Source organism: Alligator mississippiensis, chromosome 9 (genome assembly GCF_030867095.1).
Source record: "Alligator mississippiensis isolate rAllMis1 chromosome 9, rAllMis1, whole genome shotgun sequence".
NCBI lineage: Eukaryota > Metazoa > Chordata > Crocodylia > Alligatoridae > Alligator > Alligator mississippiensis.
In genome coordinates this window covers 2,900,043-2,926,070 of record NC_081832.1, presented here as the reverse complement: position 1 = coordinate 2,926,070, position 26,028 = coordinate 2,900,043, and the positions used below count along the sequence as shown (strand labels likewise).

Below are 26,028 nucleotides of genomic sequence, written 5' to 3'. Positions count from 1 at the left end.
AGAGAAGGGACTGGTCATGCTAACTCCAGGGAACACTACTCCAAGTGCCCACAGAAACATAAGGTTGCCTCCCCAGAGCTTCTCTCATCGCCCAAAGCCAATAAGGAAGCCTACTCAAAGCAGCATGAAATCCTCTCTTTTACCAATTGTGCCTGGCAAACGCATTTCAACACAGAGGCCAATTCCATCAGTGCACCAGTTTCTTATACGTGGCACCACACATATGGACAGTTTGGATTTTGCTAGCAATTTAGTAAGTGATTTTATCTGCAGCTCTGGTTCCCCAATCTGTCAGCCGCCTGAGGGGTCCCCATGGCAAGTCTGCTTGATGAGAGGATAGTCACCCCTATTTCCCACTGCTACTAAAAGGATCAACGTTCCTCAACGAACACAAACCCCGAATCATCTCCAGAAAAGTCAGGACCAGCCAGCTCTACAAGAGCCCGATTCTTCAAAAGCAGCCGCAGAGAGAAACGAGAGATTCAACAGGAATAAGGCATCCGAGTCCATGCCCATGGGAGCAGAGGAAGACAGGACTGGTGCTTCCAGGAAACACGCAGAGAATCAGACGACATGAAGAGCAGAGCAGCAACAAAGCACAAAAAAGCCCTAAAAAGAAAAGCTTCCATCTTTCAGGATTGTGTGCACAATTGCCACAGCACTGCTACTGAATCAGGAATAGGAAGGGAGGTAGGTTAGGAAAAGCTGTCCAAAAACACAGCTTGTCCAGGCGACAAAGCTCAGAAGCCCCTAATCCAGCAGGCTGAACTTGCAGATGGAACCAAGGAGACCCATGCCCTTGCCCAGTGTAACAGCGGTCAGGGACAGCTGGGCTAAGTCCCTGGCACTGCCCATGTTCCCTGTCTGTTAAAATAGGGATAATCTTTCCTAGGCTCATGGAGGCACTGCAAAGCTAAGCATATATGGGAATGCCCAAATACTAGAACAATTGAGAGTCTTATAAAGGGGTATAAATCAAGGAACCATGCTCTCAAAGGCAAGCTGGACTTAGAAATCTCTAGCAAGTTCCCTTAACATGGGAATTCTGCAGCAGCTCTGCATACATGAAAATGGCTATTTCCACAACAGGAATCAGCAATGAAACAGTTAGCATTTTAATCACCACCCAAATTCAGATTTCATACTCCTCTATTAAAATGATTGTTTCAGGCTGGCAAGGATGTGTACACTGCATGCGATTCATGCTTTCAAAGCTCTCTCTACAGCCTGTCAGGACTGGGTGACTTTCTAAAAAGATATGCTCCAGTTCAAGCACGAGTTGCCGGGATCAATGAAGCAGTCAGGAGATGAAATTCTATGGCCCATGCTAGCTCGTGTCAGATGGAATAGCCCCTTCTACCCGTAAACTGTTAACCAAATAGAGTTGGAAGAGAGTATGTTGTTTAAATGAAAACAGATCCTACAGCACATTTCCATAGAAACAGAGAGAGTCTGCAGCAAGCTGTGGCAGCAAAGGCGCACACAGGCCATTCATAAAATAAATTAGCAGAGCGTGGTTTGCGATACACGACTAACTCTATTGTCCAATACTGCACTACACTGAGGAGCTTGCGGCAAGTCTCTCAAGGCACTACAACCTGGATTTTCAGAAGATATCTAGACACTTAACTCCCAAAGGTTTCAATTGGACTTGGGTGCTTAAACAATTTTAAACCTCTGACAAGCCAAGAGGATGATTTTTAATTACCTTGCATTTCTGCGATGACAGCTTTTCTCCAAGGATCTTAACACGTTTTAACAATTAAGCCTCCCAGTGTTCCTATGACACAGGCAAGTCTCAAGCCAGTTTTTATAAAACAGGCCAAAGGAGGAATTATTCACCAGTTCAGACTGGTTTAGGGTTGGACTTAACCAAACTTGCTGTTAAAAACTAAATTGTATGTCCCATTCCCCACCCCCGGCCGCTGAACCTTTTTGGGGCATAACTAGCTGATCTGCTCCAAGAAGTCTGCTATGAATACAAAACTTTTAAAGCCCTCAATCAGTTCAGAGGCATAAAGCCTAGAACTCGGAGGCAACTGCTACAGTATTTTTTCCAAAGAAACAAAACTACTAAAACAAATCCATATGAAGGACACGGACCCAATTAGCGGACCCTGGCAACAAGGAGACAGGATCTGATACGAGAAAATCTTATAAATGCACAGCTGATCATGACACAAACAGAAATGCAACAATCCTTCCACTAAATCATGCCCCACTGAATTGTTCCAGACCACAAATTGTCTTTGTTAGCTCAGAAAGCCTCCTACAATCTGCTTCGTCTCTTCTCAGAGAAAAGCCACCCACATCAATATGCAGTCTCAAGAAACCAAAAACCATGGACAGGGACAATATAATCCAAAGAACACCAAGGGGAAGAATTATCCAACGACCAGTCCAGGCCCTTCTTGACAGTGGAGAGTGAAAGCCACCTAAAACTGAAGCCCTTTTTGCAGGACTACCACCCCCTCCCTAGAGCACATCAGAATCCAGCCAGGTCATGAGACAACGCAGCTGGCAGAAACAGAAGAAACAGAGACAGATGAAATGCTCTCTTGCCATCAAGACAGTTTGCCCTATATCCTGTTTCTATTTACACATGGAGTTTTGTGCAAGCTCTTGTTCCGTGCCTGCTTCTCTCCCAGAGCCTGGGGAAGTGTACTGTGATACCTGAAAGCTGGCCTATTCTCTATCCTAGCCATGCAGTTGATCCAGAAAAGATAAATCACCCATGAGAATTTCTGCAATCAAGCAATTACAGCTGCATTTCAGAAAAGCTCCTTCTTACCCGAGTTGGGACATTCTTGTAGAGCCTTGGCCATCAGCGTATTGGCGATGTTCTTCAGTCCAGCCCTGTATTCCAATCGCACAGACTCTAACCTGATGTGGAAAAGACCCAGCGTGAACACCCAAGATGTGACCTCAATTCAGCATTTCACAAAGCAGATGCTCACTTACAGGACATGGAACCTAAGACATCTGCCATGACTCATCCCTAGCTCATTCAGCTAAACACGTGCAGTAGGAAACCATGGCAGGCTATTTAGCAAAGAACAGCAGAGTAAACGGCTGCCACAATTTTCTCATTCTGGCATTAAAAAAAATAATTATAAATGTCTTTAACAATCATCCTAGATAAAAGCATTTGAAGAGGGGACTAGCCAAACGTAGAAATGGAAAATGAGGTTTTCAAAAATTCTTTTTGAATACCCCAGAGCTGCCATTTAAAGAAAATAGCTGACAATTACCCATATCCCCAAAGCAAATAACACAAAGGCAGTTATGTACTAGTTGGACCCTTCAGAGGGCTGAAGATGTTCAAAAGGAAGCAAGCATAAAGCCATCTTGGAATTTCCTACTCGCTAGGTATAGAGACTCCATACTCGGACAGCTGGAAGGGTGTCAAGTGATTAGCATTGCTATGGCACTGCCTATACAGCTCGTGGAAACTCCACTCCACTCACCAAAGGTCGGGATTTTTCGGATTCTTTAAGCGGGACTTCTCCAAGATGGCTCTTGCTCTGGTCAGTTGCCCAACTTTCTCCTCCAGCCTTGACAGCAAGAGCCACAGGGGGATGGAATGGGGACATTTCTTCAACTGTTAAGAGAAATGTGCAGGATGGTTGGGGAAAGAAGATAAGGAGTCTGCTGTTTTACCTGCTTTTCGCACCAAGGCTGAAATAGTATGATAACCTCCCCAGAGGGCTATTCCCTCATGTATCCCTTTTCTCTGCAAGACGTGTAGAGAGCACGAGACAGGAGGTTGGTTACGTCATCTGATGTTTCTCACATTCTACTTGGCTACTTCTCGGATAGCAGTGAACTAGAGAAAATTAGCCTGTGTTTAAGTTCAAGAGAAATTAAAGGGGCCATTTCAGTGTTGTGAACTGCACCTTGGTTCATAAGTACATTTACAATTTGTGCTCTCTGCCTGGAGATGGAAAACCTTTGGACTGTGCATTGAGACAGACCAGGTCATGCCCCCAAACCAGATGTATGAAACAAACCTCAATCGTCTTACCCCTTGATTATAGGCTTCTCGAGCCCTTTCGGTTAGTTCCTTTTGCTCTTCTACCTGTCCTTTCATCATCCACAGTTTGGGGAAGTCTTCATAGTGCTTCAGGGCTTCCTCACAGAGTTCCTGGGCAGCGGCGATGTTCCCCAGCACCCATTCTAATTTCACAGACTTCATGAAGACCTAAGGACAAACCAGAAGATGCTTTATTTTAGCAGCTACTGATGGGCTATGGTATCTGTTAATAGAATGGATCTTTTGTCCTGTCAGCAGACAAACAGCCACTGCATGCCTAGATGACAAATAGTCTGAAGATATGAAAATTAAAGCTAAAAGAAGTGGCAGCTGGAAAGTGATAGAGATCAACTGTTAAAGGAGTTGGAACAAAATGATCAAACATAACCTTTGGACCCCAGCTGCAAGTAAGAGGGTGGACCACAGTATTCAGAAGTGCCCGACACAAACATTTAGGCAGCTGCATATCCTGTGAATATGGGTTTGCTTGTTCTCTTTCCCACAACATCCACCTCTTTTCTTTTTCAAGGTACTCATACTTTAAGACCTCCTTCCCCTTCCTCCACACACAAGGTTCTGGATTGCTGCTACCATCCCTCTAGCTGAGAACAGGAAGGTCTCTCTTTTCTCTGTGGTCAAAAAAGCCAAACGAGCCATTACCATGCAAAAGGTCAAGGCTGAGAGGGACTTAGATGAAACAAAATGCAAGTTGCTTAGACACTTGTTTCCTCCTTTTAGCCTAAGTAACGCAGACGTAAAAGTTTCAGAAGCTCAACTGCCAGGGGAAGAGAGGAACAGGGACCAATGTAAAAACAAAAACAAAAAATTAGATGTTTTTCTAGTGTGAAGTTTTGACTCATTTCCCCCCAGAAGATGAGATGAGAAACATACAGAGACCTGTTTACATGACAAACTACAGTTGTTTTGCCACTTGAAGTTATATGCATTAGTGAGCCTCCTGTGACAGGATTTGGTAAAGAAAAAAAAAAGCCAAGCTTTAAACTGGAATGTTACATACTGGGAATTTCCCAACTTTTTCCACTGCATAAAAATCTAAGCTTGTATTTGATCTTAGGTTTTTTCCCATAATACATTTGCTTCATGTCACACTGAGCTGAAAAAGCACTTCAACAGTCAGCCACATGCCTGTGAAAGGCAATGGCAGGATGCCATCTGGTAAATCTCTGAGGCTGCAAAAGCAAAGGAACTCCCTCTTCCGTCCTTCCTCCCCCATGCCAAGAGAGGTCTTGGTCTCTCCACCCTTTGCACATCTCACCCTCGCGGTGGGGGCACTGCTACGGGCTTTCGCCAGCAGCCTTCTTGCTCTTTCATATTCATTGTTTTCGGACTCCAGCTTCACGGCAGCCAGCCAGATCTCTTCGCTGTTGGGGTTGGCCTGCGAGAACACGAAATCAAAGACAAAAATACATAGTGAAACAGCAGCAGATTTAAGCCTTCACATGGATCAGATGAAAACAGATATCAGGGCATCAATCTACACCAAGATTCTTTCAAGTTCAAGCCCTTCTCAATCATCTATGTCTTTGAGTTTACACAAAGTTCCCCAATGGACCCACAACCTAAGGATCTATGCTAGCTTGAGAATCTGGGACAAAACAAAGCCTTCTAGTATAAAGGCCTGTACACGCAACTGCAGTGCAAATAACTTCAGGGCATCAGTGATGAGAAGACTTCAAGGTTTTATAAGAACAGGCCCAAAGCCTAATTTTGGAAATAATCAATCATTCACCTTTACTTAGAGCAACTGCAGCCATCCAACTATGCTACAGTTCTGCTAGTGAGGCACTGCTCTCCAGGATACCAGAAATTCCCATTTCTCCAGAACCGCGATGCTGCCTCGCTCTTCAGGGTCCAAAGGATCATTTGCAACAGGATGACTGTACTGGTCCAGATGACAAATGCTCTCAAAATTACCCCCAAGAATAAGGTGGGCATGTTCCCAATTCTGGGACCAAAACCACTGAATTCTAAGGGAGAAGATTAAGTCATTCCCAAGACCTTGTTTGCAACAAAGCGACTGCAGGTCATGCTATCCTAGAGTTACACAGCACCCAACTTAGAAGGGTCTTGGTGCCTGACCTGACTTCTTGGCTCTATGGGAACACAAATAATAATGAATTCTGAAAAGGCAGAAGGTGACAGGGCTGCTAGCAATCTCTCTCCATTTGAAACCAGCAGGCTGTAAAAGATAACCAGGAACAGCAGAACACAGAAAGGTAAGTTTTGCTATTTTCAAAGCCTGACTGCTGCTGCTAGCTCAGAACTGCCCCCAAAAGGGCTTCCTTGCTTAGCCCTGTCTTGCCCACGCTAATGCTCACACCGTATCCACAACTCTAACAGACAAGTGATACACAAACCTGGAAAGCCAGGGCCAGAATGCTTCTGGCTGCAGGCACGTCTCCAGCTAGCCACTTGGATTTAGCTCCCATGAGCCACAGCACTTCTGCTTTGGGACAGTGAGCCACAGCTCTCTGCAAAAGTGCCTCCAGAGATTCCCTGAAACAAGAGAATGCTGGATACAATCAATAACCTGAAGATACAGATATTAACATGAGCTCCCTCAATCTACCTCCACCATCCCCCAGATGTTATAAATAGTTATCGTTATAAAAGTCCAAGGCTATAAACATTAATAAGTCATTTCACAAGGAGGAGGGAGTGGGTGCTCTTTCCATGAGGGTTAAAAAAAAAAATAAAATCAGCATCAGAAGATCACTCCACAAAGCAACTCCCTGTTAATACACCATAAATCAGAGAGTGTTTACGGAGAGACCCTCTAGAAACCATGCAAGTCTCAGGAACCGTGGTTCACCTAAACCAAATCTTAGCAGCTATGGTGCCAATTCCCACCCCCCCATTATCTGTTGAAGTAACCTAGACCTCATGGATAAGATTACACTTTTCAGAGAGGTAAAATACATTTTAAGTGTAATGAGAGGAGTTATAAGTCAAGTCACCACAAGAAAACCTGAACAGATATTAACATCAGTGGAGGTGGGACAGAGGGAGGCAAAGTTGCAATAAAAAAAATAAAAAAAAGTAGCTTCAACAGTCTAAACTAATGCCCAGATCCCGCAACAGCTGAAACAGAAGAAGCTCCCTTGGCCTTAGGGTTATTGCTCAAACGTTTAAAATTAAGCCAGTGTGCAACTATTTGGAGAACTGGGGTTATTACAAATTTACAAACAACTTAGAATGGTTTAAGATTTCTGAAAAGACAAATAACCAGATACCCATCGTGCAAAGTGAGCTTTAAAAGGTGGATTTTTCTTTTTTTGCACTGTCCGTTCCAAATTTATCACCTGGTACCAATGTGCAAGAGCAATAATGTTTAATTAAAAATGATGGATTGCTTCCCAACAAACAGGCTCACTGGTCAAATGGTATACCTGGAGGCATTTGAATCACTTAGAAAAGCAGTATCACCAGGTATTCCCATTTCTGCTAGATGCCTCAGTCCCAAGAGGTATAGCCTCATCTGTGCTACCACATGGACCTAATGAGGCACTCTTCAATCCGCAAGAGGATTTTAATGATGCTCACTAACAATAGGCACTCTGATCTGACAGAGGAAGACCACTAGCTGTGCATAAAATGCCAATATTCTCTGGCCTGGTAAAAACCTGCAATTCCAGCTGTTCCATAAGACAGCTTATGGTTGACTGCCTTGCTTCTATGTCTTAGAAGAATTATCTTCACGTACCTAGTTCCATGGTTCTTTTCAAAGTAGGCTGCTCTCAACCACACGCTCTTCTTGCTGGGGAAAATTTGCAAGGCGTAAGCGTAAATTGCCCGAGCACATTCCAGAGCATTGTGAGCGACACACTAGAGAAAAAAAGTGGGGAGAAGAGAGTTTAGCAGAAGGGTCCACCAGAGGTACATGTGATGCATCCATCAGTGACAGAGAGCTCTCCAGGTGTGACAAGACTTCTACTGATCAGGTCTTTACCAAATACTTATACCAGAAGAAGGGTAAGCTTTTGATCAGCAGCAGGGAAAAAGGTACACATTGAGAGTGTGGAATAAATGTTTTATAGGAAAAATATGGAATTTTCAGAAGCACCCAGGTGTCACTGATTCCACAAAGGGCCTCACTTCTAGGTCACTCAAGCATTTTCTAAAACCTCAAAGGTCCTAGAAGTATGGACTCTGTGCTTGCATATGCATTTTCTATGTACAGAACTTGCTGGGAAGCACAATTTCTTGTGTATGTACCATTCATGATAAGCACAATGCAAAACCAGCACTGGAAACTTAGCTTCAGATGGGTTATCAAAGCAATATAGATGCTTTCTTGCTGCAAGTTCAGTCTGCTCCAGATGAACCAAGCTATGCACGTAGGTTGTTCTAGTTCCAAACCTTAATTTAATTATATGTAATAATTTTATCTAGTCTTTCGAAAGGTGGAGTTAAACCACTGCAAAATGTGATGCAATTGGCCCAAGGAAAGAGAAGCCAGGATGTGGAACAAGTCTGCTGCGGGGAGGCAACCTTGCTACTGGCCAGATGCAGAGAGGTACTGTGCATCAGCCCTTCACTGTCCCAAGACAGAAAATGCAGCTGGTCCCAATCCCACTACCATAATTCAAGACAAATGAAGCCACAGCTGGACATACGCTATCTGCATCTTCCATCCAGGTGTGTTTCCGATCTTCCTCCTCAATCCCGATCCCAATTACAGCTCGCATAATCGCCTGACAGGTTGCCACGCTTCCAGCTTTATCGCACTCCTCTGCATCCTAGAGAAAATAATCAGATCAGCACTAAGGAAATGCATCACTTCAGTCTGAGATAACAGCAAAGGAGAAAACAGATTTTATACCATTGTTCAAGCAGGAGTTACCATGCAGGACCTTTGCAGCATGGATGGGTCCTCTCACTACCCCAACATGAAGGGCAAGAGACAAAGGGAGAGGAGAAAAAGGAATTGGAGAATTCAGGCTTGTAGAATTTATTACAGAAGTTTAGTTTCAGCCTCAGTTAAAACAGTTTTATGATGCTAGGTCACCATGACCGCTTAAATCCTGCCATGAATATCCAATATTTTCTAATGCCAAAAAGTGTGGTTATGCTACTGCATTCTTTGGTGCAGTGTGCCCACTGATCAGTGGTTGTAGGACCAGGCTCAGAGATGGGCCCAATTTTCCTTGAACCCTGCCATTCAGAAGTAGAAGGACAGCATATGTGAATACTTGGATGCCTTCACCCCCTCTGGCTAGTGGAGAAGAATCAATTTAAGTAATTTTGATGTGGTTTATTTTTAAAACAGCATTATATGCTTAAGCCCTGTTTCTAGAGCAAAGCAAATCCAGGCAAGGTGCCAGAGGGGTTTTAAGTGGAGTATCAAGCTAGCAATGGATGCCCGCAAAGGCTATTGCCAATGCGGGAGCATCACAGGCATCGTTACTACTCAAAGCGTTCAGACATGGCTACTGCAACATTGCCCCTCTCTAGTTTTGTACAGCAAAAGGCTGCAAACACAAATAGTCAGTAACAAATTAAGGAGCATTGTTTGACTCTCACCATATATGGATTACACTCAATTTTTGCAGAGGGACAAGGGAAGAGACCTCATTGGCCCTACTGGCTTCAAATTCATTATGTAGACAACATACAAAAAGCTTACATGGATGTTCAACCTCCATCTTGCCTGGTGAATAACCAACTTCACCTTGAAGCAGGTTTCTTTTTAAAAGAGCAGCAACTCTGATGAAAGTAAGTGTGCTCTCCAGCTAAATCAGCATTTTCCTTTCCAGGACATACTATTTGATCATAACAGTAGCCTTGATCCTTCCAGCTCAGACCAACCTTTTAGCCTTGCCCAAAGGACCCGTACAGAGAACACATTATACTGTTCTCAAAACCGGTTTAACTCTATATTATTTTATTTATTTAACATAAGCAGCCCTCAAAGAAGGTTTTACATGGTTAAATACGGATTGTGGTCTAACATTAGAGTGCTCATGAGGCCTTCTAAAACGAGAATGAAAGCGAATACCTGGATCCACTGCTCTCTGTTGATTTCCACCCCGTTTGCCCTGAGGGACGTGATAGCTCTGTCAATGATTTTCTCTACCATCTGAGTGTTTCCGTTGGCTTCTTCCAGTTTGGCAGCCGTGATCCAGATGTGCCGGTCTGTCGGAATGTTCTCACGGGCTTTATTCAGAACTTTGCGAGCATTCTCATATGTCTCCAGCCTTGCCAAAGCAAGCCACAGCTGCACAACAAGACCCATTTTTATATTAAAACAAGGAGGTGATGATGCCTGATAGAGGTGTCAGCCCAGGCAACAGAAGAGAGAACATTTTGTTCTATGCCAACACACACACATATACTTCTTAATACTCCCCCCCTTCCACATTAATATCACTGGGCAGCAGAATGCTAATATACAAGGAAGATTTGAATTTAGTCAGTAAATACTACTGATTTGGGGTTCTCTCTGCTGCAATTCTGAATACTATTTTTTTATGTTGCCAGTGGATTTACAGCTTAACAGTTGGTTAAATAAATATTTAAAATATACTTTTTACATTTTTAATATTTTTAAACTATGGCCCATATTTTCTAAGTTGGGCATATGTTAGCTTTCACAATTAAAATGTGCCAACTGTGACTGCAAATGTGCTTAACAGGCCATCTGGAGGCACAGTCACTAGTTTTATTTGCCCAGCCACAGTAACAAACAATTACACAGGAAAAGAAAGCAGTAAAAAAACCTGCCCATCGCCCTGCATATTAGTTAAAACACTGGGTGAACCCATGCAGTTTCGTTAACGTGAACGGAAAGTAAAATTGGTTGACTTGCCTCCACGCTAGTTGGGCAGCATTCCACAGCACGGCTTAGCATTATCCTAGCATCTTCAGGTTCTTCCAACTCTACTGCGGCCTTCCACAAGCGCACCGAGTTTGGAACGTGCTCAAGGGCTACAATGGAGAAACAATAATATGAATCATGCAAAAGAATTCTTGCCCATCAGAGAAAACAGTATAACTTACAGTCGCCCTGCAAAACTACTTTGCTAAGAGACTCTTCAAAGAAAATAGGCAAAAGTTTGCTCATTGGAAAATACTGTGGAATTAGTGAGGGAGAGGGGGGGAAAAAAATCTATTTGTTAAAAATGAGACTCTCCTAGCTTTGAATTCACCTCCTAGCGCAGGCTGAAATAAGAGAACATCTAGCCTCAATTTCTGCAAGCTGCCAAACTCTTATCAAGTAACATCTGTGTTTCAACTCTTGCAAAATCCGCTTCAATGATCTTTGGACATAAAGTCAGGAAAGTAAGCAAGCCATAAAACACTTTTTTCCCTGATTCAAGTCAAACAATAGCAGTTGTCAAACAAGTTTTGTGCAAGTCAAAGATTTTTCCACTTAGGTCTAACATTTGGTATTGCAAGCCCAGGAAGAGTTCAAATACATTGTTAAAAGGATTAATCCTATGACAAACAGAGATGAGTGAATAACTTATCATGCAATTAGTCCCTGGCTTCAAAAGAAGCTGGGTTAAGACACCAGACATAAAGCACCCCAACTATGCCCAAACAGATTTTATTGACCACAGCATGAAATCCCCAAACCCAAACACTCCTTCTCTGTCCAACATGTGTGTATATGCAAGCATATGAACTTGCTCATTTTTAAAAGTTCCCATAAGAAGTTATGTATTCCATAAAGAGCTTCCACTTTAAACAGCAATACACTTTCTCTTCATGTCAAAAGCATTTCTAAAAGAAATGTTGCTTTCCTTCAAGAATGCACTGACAACTGAATGGACAGTGAGTGGTCTAGCTTTCCCGATAGCTAATATAGTACCCTAAAATTTAAGAGAGGGTTTGGAAAAGCTTTAGCATCTCTCCAAAACATTGTTAAAGATACAAGCTACTGAATTCTAAGTGTCCTTCCTATAACCAAGTATGGTTCCATTTAGCCAAGGGCTTTTCAGGTTCCTTTAATCATGTCTAGGCATTTTCTAGCTTTGGTAGGAACTGCCTTCTCAGCAGGCTGTGCTGTCTGAGTTCTCAAAGTCCAAACAAGCAACTGCTCTCAACCTGCCTTCTGACAAAGGCAGACCTTAAAAAACAAGCAGCACTACACTTTTCTATTTTTAAAACCTCTGACTTGCTGCAAACACCACAGATTATTATGGCACAGAGAATGCTGTGCTGTTTCAGGTGCCGTCTCCTTGATGCACATTATTTATAACCAGTTGTGCGGTTTTGCCCAAGGTGTGCATGAACATGCCACAAGACAGACCAGAACCTTTTAAAACAGAAATAGGTCACTGTAAAACCACAAACATTGGTGGGCTGGGAGAGCATCTGAAGTTACTTTGAAGGTGAGCAGATTTCAAGTTAGCTGTGTCCCTTTAAATATTCCTACAAAGGTCCAGAGATGAATTGTTATTCTGAGCCTCTTTCAGGCTCAGATGCAGTAGGAAGTACACGCAGGTTTTCCAATAAAGGCATTTTAATGAGCTGAACATTACCTGTTTTTTATTAAGTCTACAGCAGCAAGCCTTCTAGAATGTGCAAAATCAGTCTCTGATAGTTTAAGAGTACCAATCAGCAGGACAGAGCATGTTTTTCAAAGGCAGCATTCGATTTCTATGCTTCAAGACATTCTACCGCTCAGATTGCTGCGCCTGACTAGAGAGGACATAGGCTTTAAAAGCTCTAGAGCTTAAGTGGGATGGTAGGGTCACACACAGGCAATAGAAACAAAGCAGAAATGCATTCTAAGAGGATTGTGTTTCAGGGCTGCTACTTGGCACTCAGCCCTCCTTATTTTTAAATAAGCAAACTGGTTAAGTTGCCAGATCTCACATGGCAGCTATTCCGCATGCATCCAGGCATCAGATTTGTGATGCACCATAGCTCGCAGCAACGTTGGAACAGTGCAGAGCTGACTGTTAATGTATGTAAATGAGAAGCAGTACAACAAATATTCTCCTTCTACACCAAACGTTTGGCCAGGTTGTACTTTATGCAGAACCCCCAAGTTTGTCACAGGAGACAGGATACAAGATTCAACCTTCAAAAAAAGCCCCATATATTGAATCTGCTGCAAGTCATTGCTTTGATACAAAGCATCCCTCTGGCACATTTCATCTAGGATCATGGTACATTTTTCTATTTAATATTAATTGCTAATCTCAAAGGCTAACAGAGCACAACAGCAGCAGCTGCAGCATCCACTCTAAGTAGATAATGCACAAAAACAGCCAATGGAAACTCTTGAGAGTTCCAGGATGGCAGCTTTAAGTGAACCTTAAAGTATAAATCTTATCTAGCAGCAAGAGTGTTGTTCCATCACTGAAAACCAACTGAGATGCAAGTGAGAGGCAGGACATAATTTACTTCCTTTGGTCTCATCCCACTCTGCAGTAATGATGCTCCATGTTATGCAGTCATTTAACACAGTGGATTGCTGCATAAAGACTTCACAAAAGCACTTTCCCCCAGCCACCTAAAAGACTGCCGTTACTCAAACCATTCCTTCCAAGCTGTAATTGCTGCGGTTCAACAGCTCAACAAGGATTTAGCCTCTGCTAGAATGAGGCTGGCATGCTGATTTCAAATTAATGTTGTGAGCCCATGGGCGAGACCTGGGTTCAAGATAAATAAAAGGAATCACCGTTGCGAGAGAAAGAGGTGTCAACCATGTGTGGACTAAACTACATTGCTGGCTGCTAGCAAACTGACCAAGCGTTACGAAGCTGGAGTAGACAGTAAATTAAACAAAGACTGGGGAGGCAGAAAGCAGAGTTATGGGGACGGCACAAGAGACAAGGGATTGAGTAAACATAGAAAACATGTTTGGAACAAATTAATTCTCCTAGCAGAACAGATCCAAGCCTGACACCCTGGTTGACAGTGACCAGTACCAGACTTTTCAGCTGGAAAGTTTCTTCTCCTACATAGATCTCATCCTGGTCTCTGGAAGTTAGGGACTGGTTTACACCTTAAAACCCAAGGTTTAAAATGCTTTCCAATATGAGTGCTGTCAAACTCCTTCCAGGTGTTTTCCAACCTCCGCCTCAATGAAGTTAAATGAAAACAGGATAGAAGGGGTTTTAGAGGAAAAGAAATTTTGTCACTGAACAAACATGGCACAAGTGCTTTTGAGATCAACAGCATTACAATTCTGGATGTGCTGCCTAACCACATGAACATGCACTCCCATTTTAAACCCTGTCAAAGCTCTGGCATCACTGACTTGCTACAGCAATAAATTCTGCAAGTTTAAACACAGTAAGTGCTTAAACATGTCCTTACCAACAACATGAAAAAAACCCCCCATAGATCTGTCTTCAGATCAGACCACGAAATAACGACACTGCATGCACGTATGTCTAAGTCTCAAACAGTTTAGTTCTTCCAACCTTATGGAAGCTCTCACCTTTCCTGAGGACACGTTTCTTTGCTCGGATGTCTGTCTCCAGCTCTGCTGCTCTGATATAAATTCGGACAGACTGTGGAAGATGGCGGACTGCCTGGGCCACCACGGCCTTCGCTGTGTCCCCAGGCTGCAGCCGAGCAGCTTCTAACCAAACATCTTCACTCTGTCAGTCAGGAAAGAAAAATTAGCACTCTTCACAGAGAACACTGGCAAAGGCCCCATAAGAGGGAGGTTCAATTATAACCACAGGCTAAACACCATTCCTGCTCCTGTCTTACAAGATAAGCTTCTCAGTATAGGCTAAGAGTCTAATGGAGACAAGATGCTTTTAACCACACTCTTTTTGTGAAGTTTTAAAACAGTCAAGTAGAAACCAAAGCAGTTCTAACCTTGGGGCACATTTCTGTCCCCTTCATGATGAGGTTGCGAGCTACTTGCAGTTTGCCAGTGACTTCTTCCAGGCGGGCTGAAGCGATCCATGCTGGGGGGTGGTGAGGATTGGTCTCCCGGACAGACTTCAGAAGCAAACGAGCTTTTTTGATATCACTGATAAAGAAAACACACAAGGAAGACTCTCAGTATGCTAATTAACAGCACTCCTTAAACCAGTTCCCTCCATCCACTCTCTCACAAATCACACATGGACACACATTAACCCTGCCTCATTCTTAGACACAAATACGATATTATAAGCTAATACTACCCTCCTGTAGAAAATATAGTCACAGAGCTGAGGTCAGTGTGGCTGGAAGAAACAGTAGCTGGTGAAGCTGATAATATCCAAGCACGCTTACAAACTCAAAGCCGTTAGATTAAAAGGTACGAGTTGAAGTTGTGGTGAATGCTGGTTTAACTGGCCATTTTTAAGGATAGCATTGAGAGCAGCATTGGTAGCTCAAAGCTATTTATTGAGTCAAGTCTTTTGTGCAGGTAGATAGATAGATAAGATCTCAGTTTTGACATTTTAAAAGGTCACCAGTCAAATCCAAATCTGCAGTCACTGATGGGAACTGAACTGGATCAGTTCCTAGCCAATAGGCAGTAGCATTACAAAGCTGCCACCATCTCTCATTCCCAGTCTTGGCAAAACTGAATATTTGTGGGGACAGTTAGTGTACATAGATCTTGACCTGCCTTCGTATCTGTAGGGGAGAACTTGTGGTAACTGGGCCTGCAGACAAGGGACTTCAGCCACCAGATTTTAAGAATACCAATCTTCGAAGGAGAAGAAAAATGTATGGCATCATTCAGACTAGTACAAAGGTTGCCTAGAAGCCATTTTAGCCAGAGATATTAGAAATATGGGGTTCTATTGATATGCAGGTTATTCAGTCACTGCCAAAAAAAGCCAAACCAATACATGCCCAGCAAGACCTACTTGATATCTCCGCCATGTGTTGGAATCATAGAATTCAAGTCTGTCAGGTATCCCTTTGGGTCCACCACAGTTTGGCCACTCACAGAGTCAGACACCTGAGAAAGAAATGCCAATACTGATGAAAATTACCAACCACAGCACAGTTTGGGGAGAACCAAAAAATAAATTTATTTAAGAGAGGGAAAACACCAGCACTACCATCACCTGGTTTATAGGGTCACCTGGTATGAAAACCGAAAAGGAAAAAAAATTTAAAAAAAAGGAAAATTCCCTTGTTTTAATCACTCCTCTTCCCTCCTTTCTGAACTACAGAACAGTACAGGCTGATTTGCAGAGCTTCTTTCCTAGAAACCAAATCTCAACACTGTTTACATAATTAAACTGTACTACTGACATTTAAACAAACAGAGAGAGAAGAATGAAAAGATCTAATCAAGCTGAGAAAAAAAAAAAGTGTGTTCACTTTTGACATTTGAAAATAAAAGGGAAAAGCTGTTGAGGCAAAGACATCCAGAAAGGGTGTTCAGAGAGACGACAGATGCAGGAGACAGCTTCTGCATCAACAGCAGTAAATCTACGAGGGCACTAGGAGAAGAGATCAATAGGAGAGAAAAACCATCTGGGAAGCAGGATGGCACAAGTCAATACAGAGTGATTTCTAACCAAGTCTCATTACAATCAGAAGGTAGGAGGCGAGTTCCAGGGGAGAGGTGATCAAGCTTCTCTGAAGTCAAGGCAGCCACTAGAAATAGTCTCTGCACAGAGATGTGTGTTTAAGTTACACATGTGCGCACACATTATTTCCATGTTCCTACTGAGCCACACCCTTGAAACATTCTGCTCATGCAATATCAACTTCTATTTTTTTAAAACAAGTACAAAGGCTCCAGTCTGGAGCAGTAAAGGCCATCTGATAACTAAGAACTGCCAAAGGCAAATAATCTTGCTATAGATAGCTACATCAACTGCCCCTCCAAACAGGAATCTCTGGTCTGCTAATATCATACATGCACTTCTTATTTAAACAGAAAACTAAAGTGCTTAATAGCTAAGAGCTGCCAATTAAAAAATATGGTCTTGAAACCAACTTGCAATCAAAGAAAACTAAGAAAATGTACTTAAGAGTTTAAATTCAGCTAAAAGTAATAAATAAATAAATAAATGAATGATCGATATTCATGGGGAATAAGGGACAGCTAGACATAAAAAGGTTTTGTAGCATCTACAGAAACACTACCAAGAGGGTTTCACTAATGAACATTCACCTTCAGATTAATTCCTTCAAAATTCCACCTAGACAAAGACTACATAAAGTGCCACCTTGTTCCTCCCTGTACAAACTGTCATATCTGACAATGTTAGTGACAAGTAAACTTTTTTAATCTTATGAAATTCTGCACAATGAAGAGAAGTAGGACAGCGAAGCAGATTCCGTTCTGACGCCTACACAAAACCCAATAGTTGAATTTTCTCTTAGGTTGAGCAATCCCTCTGAAGACAATGGGTTGCTCAAAAGAATATAGTTTAGCCTGAAAAAAAGGTTAAAATTTGTAGAAATATAACTGGAAAGCAGAAAGCAAGCAGCTTGGACTTTCTGATCCCAATGGGAGCTGGTAGTACTGGTGACTAGGGAAACAAACAAATACACAAGCTCGCATTTAGTTTGACCTAGAAAATACTATTTTAAACAACACTGTATGAACAATACCATTTAAAAGAGCCTTTTGTTTCTTTTTATTATTTTATAACCTAAAGGCAACAGAATAAAGCTTCCAAAACAGGGCCTCATGAGAAACAGCCTATAACTACAGTAAAAGCTCCGTTATCCGGCATCCCCCGAGAATGGGGGATGCCGGTTAATCATATATGCGCCGTCTGGTGCACTCCCTGGCGTCAGTGTGCCAGGAGACAGGGAGGGGGGCCTGCACAGGCTGCTTTGCCCTGGGCCGTGAGCCAAAGAAGTGACAAAGAAAAACTTGGCTCACAGCGGCGAAACAGGAAGTCCCCCGAAAGTGGTACTTCCGGTTTCGCTTTTGCCGCATCCCTCGGAGGTCGGTTAATAGAGTTTTCCGGCTAATAAAGTGCCGGTTAAAACAGCTTTTGCTGTACTAAGTATTTCAGAGGTATGGTATTTTTGAGGCTTACCTGGCTCAATCTCATATCCATCAGAGTATTCCTGGCCTGGCCAATCTTCCTCATATCCAGTTCGCCTGTCCCAGGTGTCATTAGTCCAGGTGTCATTCCTCCTGGATAAGGAGTGTTCAGCCCCCCTGGATACGGCGTGTTCAAGCCACCAAATTGCTGCCAGAAAAATGGAAGACATTCTTATGATCTATACTGGGATTTTCAGAGGGATCCAAAGGAGCAAGGCGCTCAGCTGTTTTTGGTTTCAACTGGAGCAAGGTGCCTAACTCCCATCCATGCCTTTGAAAGTCTTCTCCCAGTGATTCTGATTGCATGAGATGAAAGATATGGCCTGGGGAGGCAATAAGATCTCTGTTTGTATTGTAGTGTCACATCATTTTCTAAAGATCAACCACTGGATGAAAAACAAGAATGTTAATGAAATAAATCTCAAAAGCAAGTGTCAAAAGATGATCATGACATATTAACTGGCAAGGATAGTTAACAATAAAAAAATCATGAGATAACTTGGTGCCAATTCAAGGTTGATGAGCTTCTCTTCTATCAGCAGATCACAGTAATCTTCATCTAAAGAATCAAATCATAAACCAGGCTTAAAACACTGACCTCACTGTCAACTGAAACCAAAACATCTTAATTCTAGAACAAACAAAGCCCCGAGGGGGAGTTGCATTACACTTCCTGCTTTGTATTTAGAAAAAAACTTCAGCCAATTAAGAAAAAAAACCCCAAAAACAAAAAAACATGATGGTTCACTGAGCACATTTAATTATGCACCCCCTCCCACCCATGGAAAAGGGCTTGGAACCAGCCAAATTTTAGACTCTTTCATTACTAAAACAAAATCTAGCCTTAGGCTCTTTTTGCTCAGCTCCAGAATTTATTTTAGTTTCCAACCTGGGACTGCAACAGGCAGAAACATCTTCCAAAGCCTCCCATGCTCAGGACGTTCTTCATGCTACAGTTACCAGCCTCAAGTCTAGTCTTTATTTTTAATGGAACAACAAGACATGTTATAAGTTTATATTGGCATACACTGTGCAGCAACTCTTTAGCTCGACATACAGCTAAACGTATGTTCCAGATCAACAGAAGTTAATTTTCCTAGTTTTGTTTTCATGCTCACCGTCTGTCGGGGGTCCACAGAAGTGTGATTCTCCCCACTTTGCAAGTGTTTAGCAAAGAAGCTATCAGGTACAGGAGTCAGCTTCTCATAACGTGGGTTCCTCTGACGCTTGTTTCTGGCATCGCCAACTTCTGGAATGCTCAGCCACTCTTCTTCTGTGACTTCTGCCAGCTTCCTCTACACAAGCACAAGGAGTCAATATTACTGGTTTTTAGAAGATTTTGTGCCTTAATACACACTGCCAAATTCTGTAACGAGCTGACTATCAACCTGATAGTTTCGGAAACTTCAGGGTAAGCTGGATCCTATTTTGTCAGAAAAAAAAATGGCACCCTTTTGAACAGGTATTTGTTAATACAAACAACGTCGCTTTGTAACTACAGAAGCCAATAGAATTTTGGTTTAAACCAGTACTGTCCCGTCCCTCTCCCGCCATACAAAACCTCATACTGAAAGTCATAACGCGATACTTCAGGTATTCTCAAGCCAACACTGGCTTCTGCAACCTGAGCTATCAGTTACATACTGGTTTTTGCATACTATGCAATGGACATTGCTGCCGTTGTGAAGGTAGGAAATAGGCATAACAGCAAAGTCTCAAACAGCCACTACTCTACCTCGAACAGTGCCAACAAATGCAAAAGAATCAGGCCCATCCCCCAAAATGGGATTTTTAATTCGGTGACATGCAGGATAATCTTTTTTCCTTACTTTCAAGTCGGAGAACTGCTGCTGAATTTTGGGACGTTCCATACGGTACTTTTCAATTTCCTCTTTTTCCCGCTGTTCTCTAGAAAACAAGCATCAGAGAAACTGCATTCACAGAAACACTGAGTGGGATTTAGACAAATTACAATGACAGATCACCCTGTTTTGCCAGAGCTATTCAGGCACAAACCTACATGGACTGTGGGGGGTAGTTCTATAGGTCAGGCTCAGATTCATCTGCAATTAAATAGGATCAATACTTAGTACAAAAAAAATATTCCAAAGACAAAGCAATAGAATAAAAATTAATATGTGCATTAAACCTGGCTCTTTAACCCTGTTATCTATGGATCTGATAATATTATTTATTTTTAATTGTGTTTCTTAATTTACAAAATACCCACATGAGAAGACTCTTCTGGTAACATCCAGCTTGTTGCGTGAGGCACATTAGTTCAGTTAAGCTCACTGGGAATTACTATTTCCCTAAACCATCAAAATAAACCACCATGAAAAACTTCAGCTAATTCAACTATATGTGAATGAAGCTAGACAACAAGCATTAATCATTCTCCAGGATAAGTCATGCAACATACCAAGCACTTTTGAAGCAGAAAGTTCTCTCACACTGATTCAGTAGTGACTTTTGAAAATGTTGCCCTGGTAACAGAGCAAGGCAGCACAACAACAGAGAAGCCAGAAGAACTGATTCCTAGATTTATACCATAACTACAAAACACTGCCTTGTTGAAGTTCCATAATTAAGCCTACCTTCTCTCTTTTCTCCTTTCGTCCATCCTCTTATCCAATGCTGCATAAATAGCATCCGCTTCCTCATCATCTTTCTCATAAGGACCACTTGAGAACAGGCTCCCAGCATAGCCATTAAACTGAAAATTTTAAAGGGCCAAAACATTTTAGTTTCAAAGTTCAGTTACACATCTAGCAAAGCCAATACAGTCATTCAAGAGAAAGAAAACCCCTCAGAGACAATTTTAACAGTAAAAAGGCAGCAAAAGGGCACAGCACATCAGCCCCCTTGGCTCTGCAGGGACTTGTAGACCTCCTGCATCTAAAAAGAAAGACCTATAAAGGATGGAAGACTAGATCCACCTCAAAGGAGTATTCTGCACTGGTCTGGACCTGTAGGGTGCAAACCAGGAAAGCCAAGGCTGCGACTGAACTCCAACTGGCTACATGTATCAAAGACAATAAAAAGTCCATTTTTAGATATGTGGGGACCTGGAGGAAAAGCAAGGGTAACACTGGACCCCTGCTAAACCATATGGGACAACTGACAACCAATGCCCAGGAAAAAGCCAACCTGCTTAATAGGTATTTTGCGTCAGTTTTTCACCAGTCCCAAGGGTGGTAGTCAATAAAAGTCAATCACTGTGGTGCACCGTGACCAGTGGAGTCCCCCAAGGCTCAGTCCTTGGGCCTATACTGTTTAACATCTTTACTAATGATGTGGACATTAGTATCAGAAGCGGACTGGCCAAGTTTGCCGATAATGCTAAACTTTGGGGTAAAGCGTCTATACCCGAGGACAGGAGGGCGATCCAGGCTGACCTGGGCAGGCTCAGAAAATGAGTGGATGAAAACCTGATGGCATTCAACACTGAAAAATGCAAGGTACTCCACCTCGGGCAAAAAAACCCGCATCGCGCTTATAGGCTCGGCAGTGTTACACCTGCTAGCACCGCAGCTGAAAGGGACTTGGGGGTCAGGATTGACCGACCACAAGATGAATATGAGCCACCAGTGCGATGTCACAGCTGGTAAAGTGAGCAAAACTCTGGCTTGCATCCATAGATGCTTCTCAAGCAAATCCTGGGATGTCATCCTCCTGTTGTACTTGGCCTTGGTGAGGCCGCAGCTGGAGTACTGCATCCAATTCCAGGCTCCACAATTTAAAAAGGATGTGGAGAGGTCTGAAAGAGTCCAGAGGAGAGCCATGCGCATGATCGGAGGGCAGGAAAACAGGCCTTATGATGACAGGCTGAGAGCCCTGGGGCTCTTCAGCCTGGAAAAGCGCAGGCTCAAGGGGGACCTGGTGGCTGCCTATAAGTTTATAAGGGGTGTAACACCAGGATCTGGGGGAACGTCTGTTCACCAGAGCGCCCCAAGGGATGACAAGGTCAAACGGTCACAAACTCCTCCAAAACCATTTCAGGCTGAACACAAGGAAGGAACTTCTTTACTGTCCGAGTCCCCAAGGCCTGAAACAGACTGCCGCCAGCAGTCGTGCAAGCGCCTACTCCGGACTCCTTTAAGAGACATTTGGATGTCTATCTTGCTGGGATCCTTTGACCCCAGCTGACCTCCTGCCTCTGGGCCAGGGGGCTGGACTCGACCATCTTTCGAGGTCCCTTCCAGCCCCAACGTCTATGAAATGCAACTAAAATAGCCTTAAAGCAGCCTATCATAGTAGTGAATTTCATCAGCAAAAACCTCTCGGTAAGTGATAATTGCATAAACGTTTCATTAGCAGAAATGTTTAACTATTGAAAACAAATGCAAAACAAACAACGCTGTATCTCAGTACGAGTCAATTTTACTGAGTTAAACGCAAGTTTTTATTGGGACCGGATCATCTCAACGATGGGGTAAAAAGCAGCTGTTTCGACTTCGTTTCTGGAGAAGCATCAGAGGAACGGTCCACAAAGCACTCACCTTGATATTGTATTTCAACATCCCTCCCCAAACCCCCTGGGCTCAGTACAAACAGCCCGACCGCAACGTGCAAATATCACCACGGAAAAACACGCCCATACGCGCTGCGGCATGACACACGCACGCAACTCGTGGCAAGGGGTGCTGCGAACTGGCTCTGCCGTTGTTCCCTCACATAGCACGGCACAGGGCGTCGGGATGATTTTGTGTGGTGTTTTTGGGATGAGGGGGGAGGCAGGGAGAGAGGTATTACATTTCCCCCCCCCGTCAGACAGGAGAAGCATCACCTCATCATAATTGGTGTCGTTCAGATCTTCGTCATCGTCGTCTGCCGTCTGGTTTTTCTTCATCTGGTCCCCGACGGTCCTCTTCCCCGGCGGCGCATGGCGATCGTCCACCGGGTCGTTGGCATCACGCGCCGGGCCGATATCCGAACGGGTGGTGAAGCCCGTAGCGCTAAACGGAGAGACCAGCAGCTAGGATTTAGTCTGCAGCGATAATACGAAGGCGAGGAACAAAACAATCCAGCCGTTCACAAGTGCAGCACCCCACTGCTGAAACACACTGTGCAGGAGCAGCTCCCCCCCTTCAAGGGACACCATGGTGGAGCAAGGAAGCCGAGCTTTTACTGCCCGGCTTCCCTCACAAGGTTTGGTGCCTCTAAACGCGCGGGACCAGGCCCGACGGGCGCTGAGAGGCGCCGCAGCCCCCCCTCGCCTCGCCCAGGCCCGGGGAGGGGTGGGGGGAGGGCTCACCCGCGGCCCAGGCCCGGCACGTAGCCCAGCGGCGCGGGCATGCCCAGGAACGGCTTCTTTTTCTTGTTCATGGTGCCCGTGATGGCGGCGGCTAAGCCCGAGGGAGCGGCCGAGCTGGAGCCGCCCGCGCCTGAGGAGGAAGAGGAAGAGGAAGCGGCCGCGGCGGCCATTTTGGGAAGCGGAGGCGGTGCTACCCAGGCAGGCACCGCGGCCGGAAGTCCCGCCTACGGGCTTCCGGGCCGAGGGGCGCAAGCAGAGGGGAGGGGGGATGGAATGTTGGAGGGGGTTGGCTGTGAGTGGAGTGTGCGCATGCGCGCCTGGCTCAGGCTGCTTGCAGGTGCCTGCTGCTTGCTGCTGCAAACAAGCATCCCCCCCCCCACTGCAGGCATGCCCCTTGCAACGCACTGCATGTAACATGCATGTGCATTACACACCACATGGCAGAGGTCAGGCTCCGCAACATTGCCAACTTTTGTGATTAAAGTTGTCGTAAAAGTTCACGCGTCACCGCAGCTCTTTCTTTTATATAAGTATTAGCAATATAAATGGATATGAAGGAGCTACGCTGTTGCATGTTCCTGACGCGTAAACTTTTACAAGCCACGCCAAAAATCATGAGATTTGATAATGCTGCGTGCACGGCATCCCTCCAGCCCTCGGTGCGTACGGGTGCTGCTCGGGGTGCTCTGCTTTGTGTCGCCTTCTGGCTCCCTTGATAGCAACCTGTGACCTCCCGCTTGGCCCTGTTGGTTATTTGTCCCAAGGAATCGGTTGTGACCTCCCTTATTAAGACTTATAATTTCATTGGCCCACGATTCCCTTTGGCCCGTCGAATAGGCCCCCAGCCTGGGTTGCACCATTCATCCCCAAGGCCTGCAATGCACGGCGATGGAGCCATGCTGCGGGGAAGGTCTACCTAGGACCAAGGACAGAGGCCGTGCTTGTATTAATATAGGGAAATCCCTCCCAGGCTTGCTACCAATGTTTCAGGTCTCAGGGGTAGAAGCAGCATTGGCAGCCCATGCACAGACAAAGCCCAGGAGTCTTTTAGCATCATGAGCGCTGCGGCACACAGATCTGTGCTACTTGTTGGGAGATGCGGCTTCATTTGCCGACTGGCTTTGAGGGGGTCTCTCTCATGGGGATGAAGGGCCTTATTAACACAGAGTTTGCAAAGTCCAGGAGGACCTCATAAGAAGGGGAGTTCAGCTACACAGAGGGTTTGACCCTCCTTCAAGGAAACCCCTTTGAAACCCAGCTGAGGAGTCTCACTCCATCAGAGCTCGGGAGGCACGCACGTTGTTCAGAGGTCGGTGGGGAAAGCTTCATCGTCATCACGGGCGGACGAGGTTCTTTGAGTAGATGTGACATTTTTTGTATTAGGCCAACTAAATAGTTGGGGAAATTGTTCTTTGCAAGCTTTTGGGCACAACCGCCCTTCGTCCTTAGACGAACACGATTACAACCAACTTGTAATCACAGGGCATTTGCTTCTGCATCACGGTGCAGCAGGGTAACCCCTGTGCTCACATCACCCATGCACTTTACGTGTTCAATGCATGCCACTAAATCCACCCTGGTTTGCTTGATGCTTAGCCCAGCTTCTTTAAAAAATGGTGCGTTCCTAAAGCAATCCTCGCCTGAGTGACAGCAGCAGAGCCAAACTGGACATCAGCTCTGCTGGAAATATCACTGGAGTTCCAGCTGCTGGTGGATGGGTCTCCACAAGACACCACGTAGGTCTAAAGTGACCACTGCCCGCTATCAGAGATTTTTCAGTACCTCCTGAGAAGCAGAGAGGCTTTCCCCCATGAAATCTGCTTGGTTCCGGTTTTGTATATACCACCAGGTGGAGTACTTAGCACATTAACTTGCCCCTCATTAAATAATCACCTCTCAGGTGCATAATTGAAGACAGGGAAAAAAAGAGACTCAGATCGGTTCTTTTTTGAATGTCCATGCGTGGAATTCAGACCGAGTCTGCCTTAATGCTTGAGAGCCAATGCAGCCTCAGCAGGCTTTACAACTTCCCAGAACTCATTCAAAACTCACAGGGGGAAAAAAAAAGTCTTCAGAACTTGAGTAAAATTCGATACACTCCTCACCCTAATGATCACAGCCTAGTTTTGTACCTCAAGTGCACTACTTTCTCATCAGGCCTTTACAAGAAAATCAATTTCATATCTTAGCTCTCTCTATGAAGTTAAATTTAATCTACGTGGCTGTATTTTGCTGTATTGCTTATTTAAGGGATAATATCCATGGCGGTGGAGTATGCAAAGCAATAAGCTGAGCTTGTACTTGATTAAATGCTGAAGCGGAGCGACGGCATTTAATCAACAGCAAACACCATTTATTGCAAGCATGCTTCAGTGCCATGAAAATTACTGCTATTGTACTGCCAGAGAGCAATTTTAGGCATCTATTCTTGTTTGAAGAGGGTTTGGAACTGGTATGCTGCTATCTGTGTAGGATTTTCTGGTGATGGTTATATCTGGGGTAGGAGAAATGGGGGGAACTAAACATCGCAGCTGACTTTGAGGATGCTAGAATAAGCGTGACCTGACCTCCCCCCATTCCAAGCAAGCCCCAAATTGTAGAACAGTCAATTTTGCATTGCGCTGGAGGGTTTGTTGTTGTCTCCGTGCATTGAATGTAAAGGAAGGGGGAGAGGAACTGGAAGGGATAATGTGCAAAAAGGGGTGATTGGAAGGGATGGGGATAAAGGCCGTGAACCCCTACAAACCAAGCCTTGCCATAGTCCGTCCCCGCTTCCACCCCCTCCAG

The 26,028-nt window shown here is 44.2% G+C and overlaps 1 protein-coding gene across 1 annotated transcript in view; it reads right to left on the bottom strand.

Annotated features, from left to right (window-relative positions):
* The window catches only part of PRPF6 (pre-mRNA processing factor 6), a 29,420-nt gene extending 6,002 nt beyond the window's left edge, over positions 1-23,418 (bottom strand). The window contains exons 1-18 of the mRNA XM_006273059.4: positions 23,242-23,418; positions 22,774-22,942; positions 20,582-20,700; positions 19,814-19,892; positions 19,103-19,279; positions 17,977-18,132; positions 15,832-15,926; positions 14,843-14,999; positions 14,454-14,616; positions 10,863-10,981; positions 10,053-10,271; positions 8,671-8,793; positions 7,758-7,879; positions 6,412-6,550; positions 5,310-5,429; positions 4,025-4,201; positions 3,468-3,601; positions 2,792-2,883 (exon numbers count right to left, since the gene is read on the bottom strand). Of these exons, the coding sequence (XP_006273121.2) occupies positions 2,792-2,883; positions 3,468-3,601; positions 4,025-4,201; positions 5,310-5,429; positions 6,412-6,550; positions 7,758-7,879; positions 8,671-8,793; positions 10,053-10,271; positions 10,863-10,981; positions 14,454-14,616; positions 14,843-14,999; positions 15,832-15,926; positions 17,977-18,132; positions 19,103-19,279; positions 19,814-19,892; positions 20,582-20,700; positions 22,774-22,942; positions 23,242-23,411 (2,530 nt within the window). The 5' untranslated portion in view covers positions 23,412-23,418. The remainder of the gene's footprint in view (positions 1-2,791; positions 2,884-3,467; positions 3,602-4,024; positions 4,202-5,309; positions 5,430-6,411; positions 6,551-7,757; positions 7,880-8,670; positions 8,794-10,052; positions 10,272-10,862; positions 10,982-14,453; positions 14,617-14,842; positions 15,000-15,831; positions 15,927-17,976; positions 18,133-19,102; positions 19,280-19,813; positions 19,893-20,581; positions 20,701-22,773; positions 22,943-23,241) is intronic.
* Between the last annotated feature and the right edge of the window lie 2,610 nt (positions 23,419-26,028).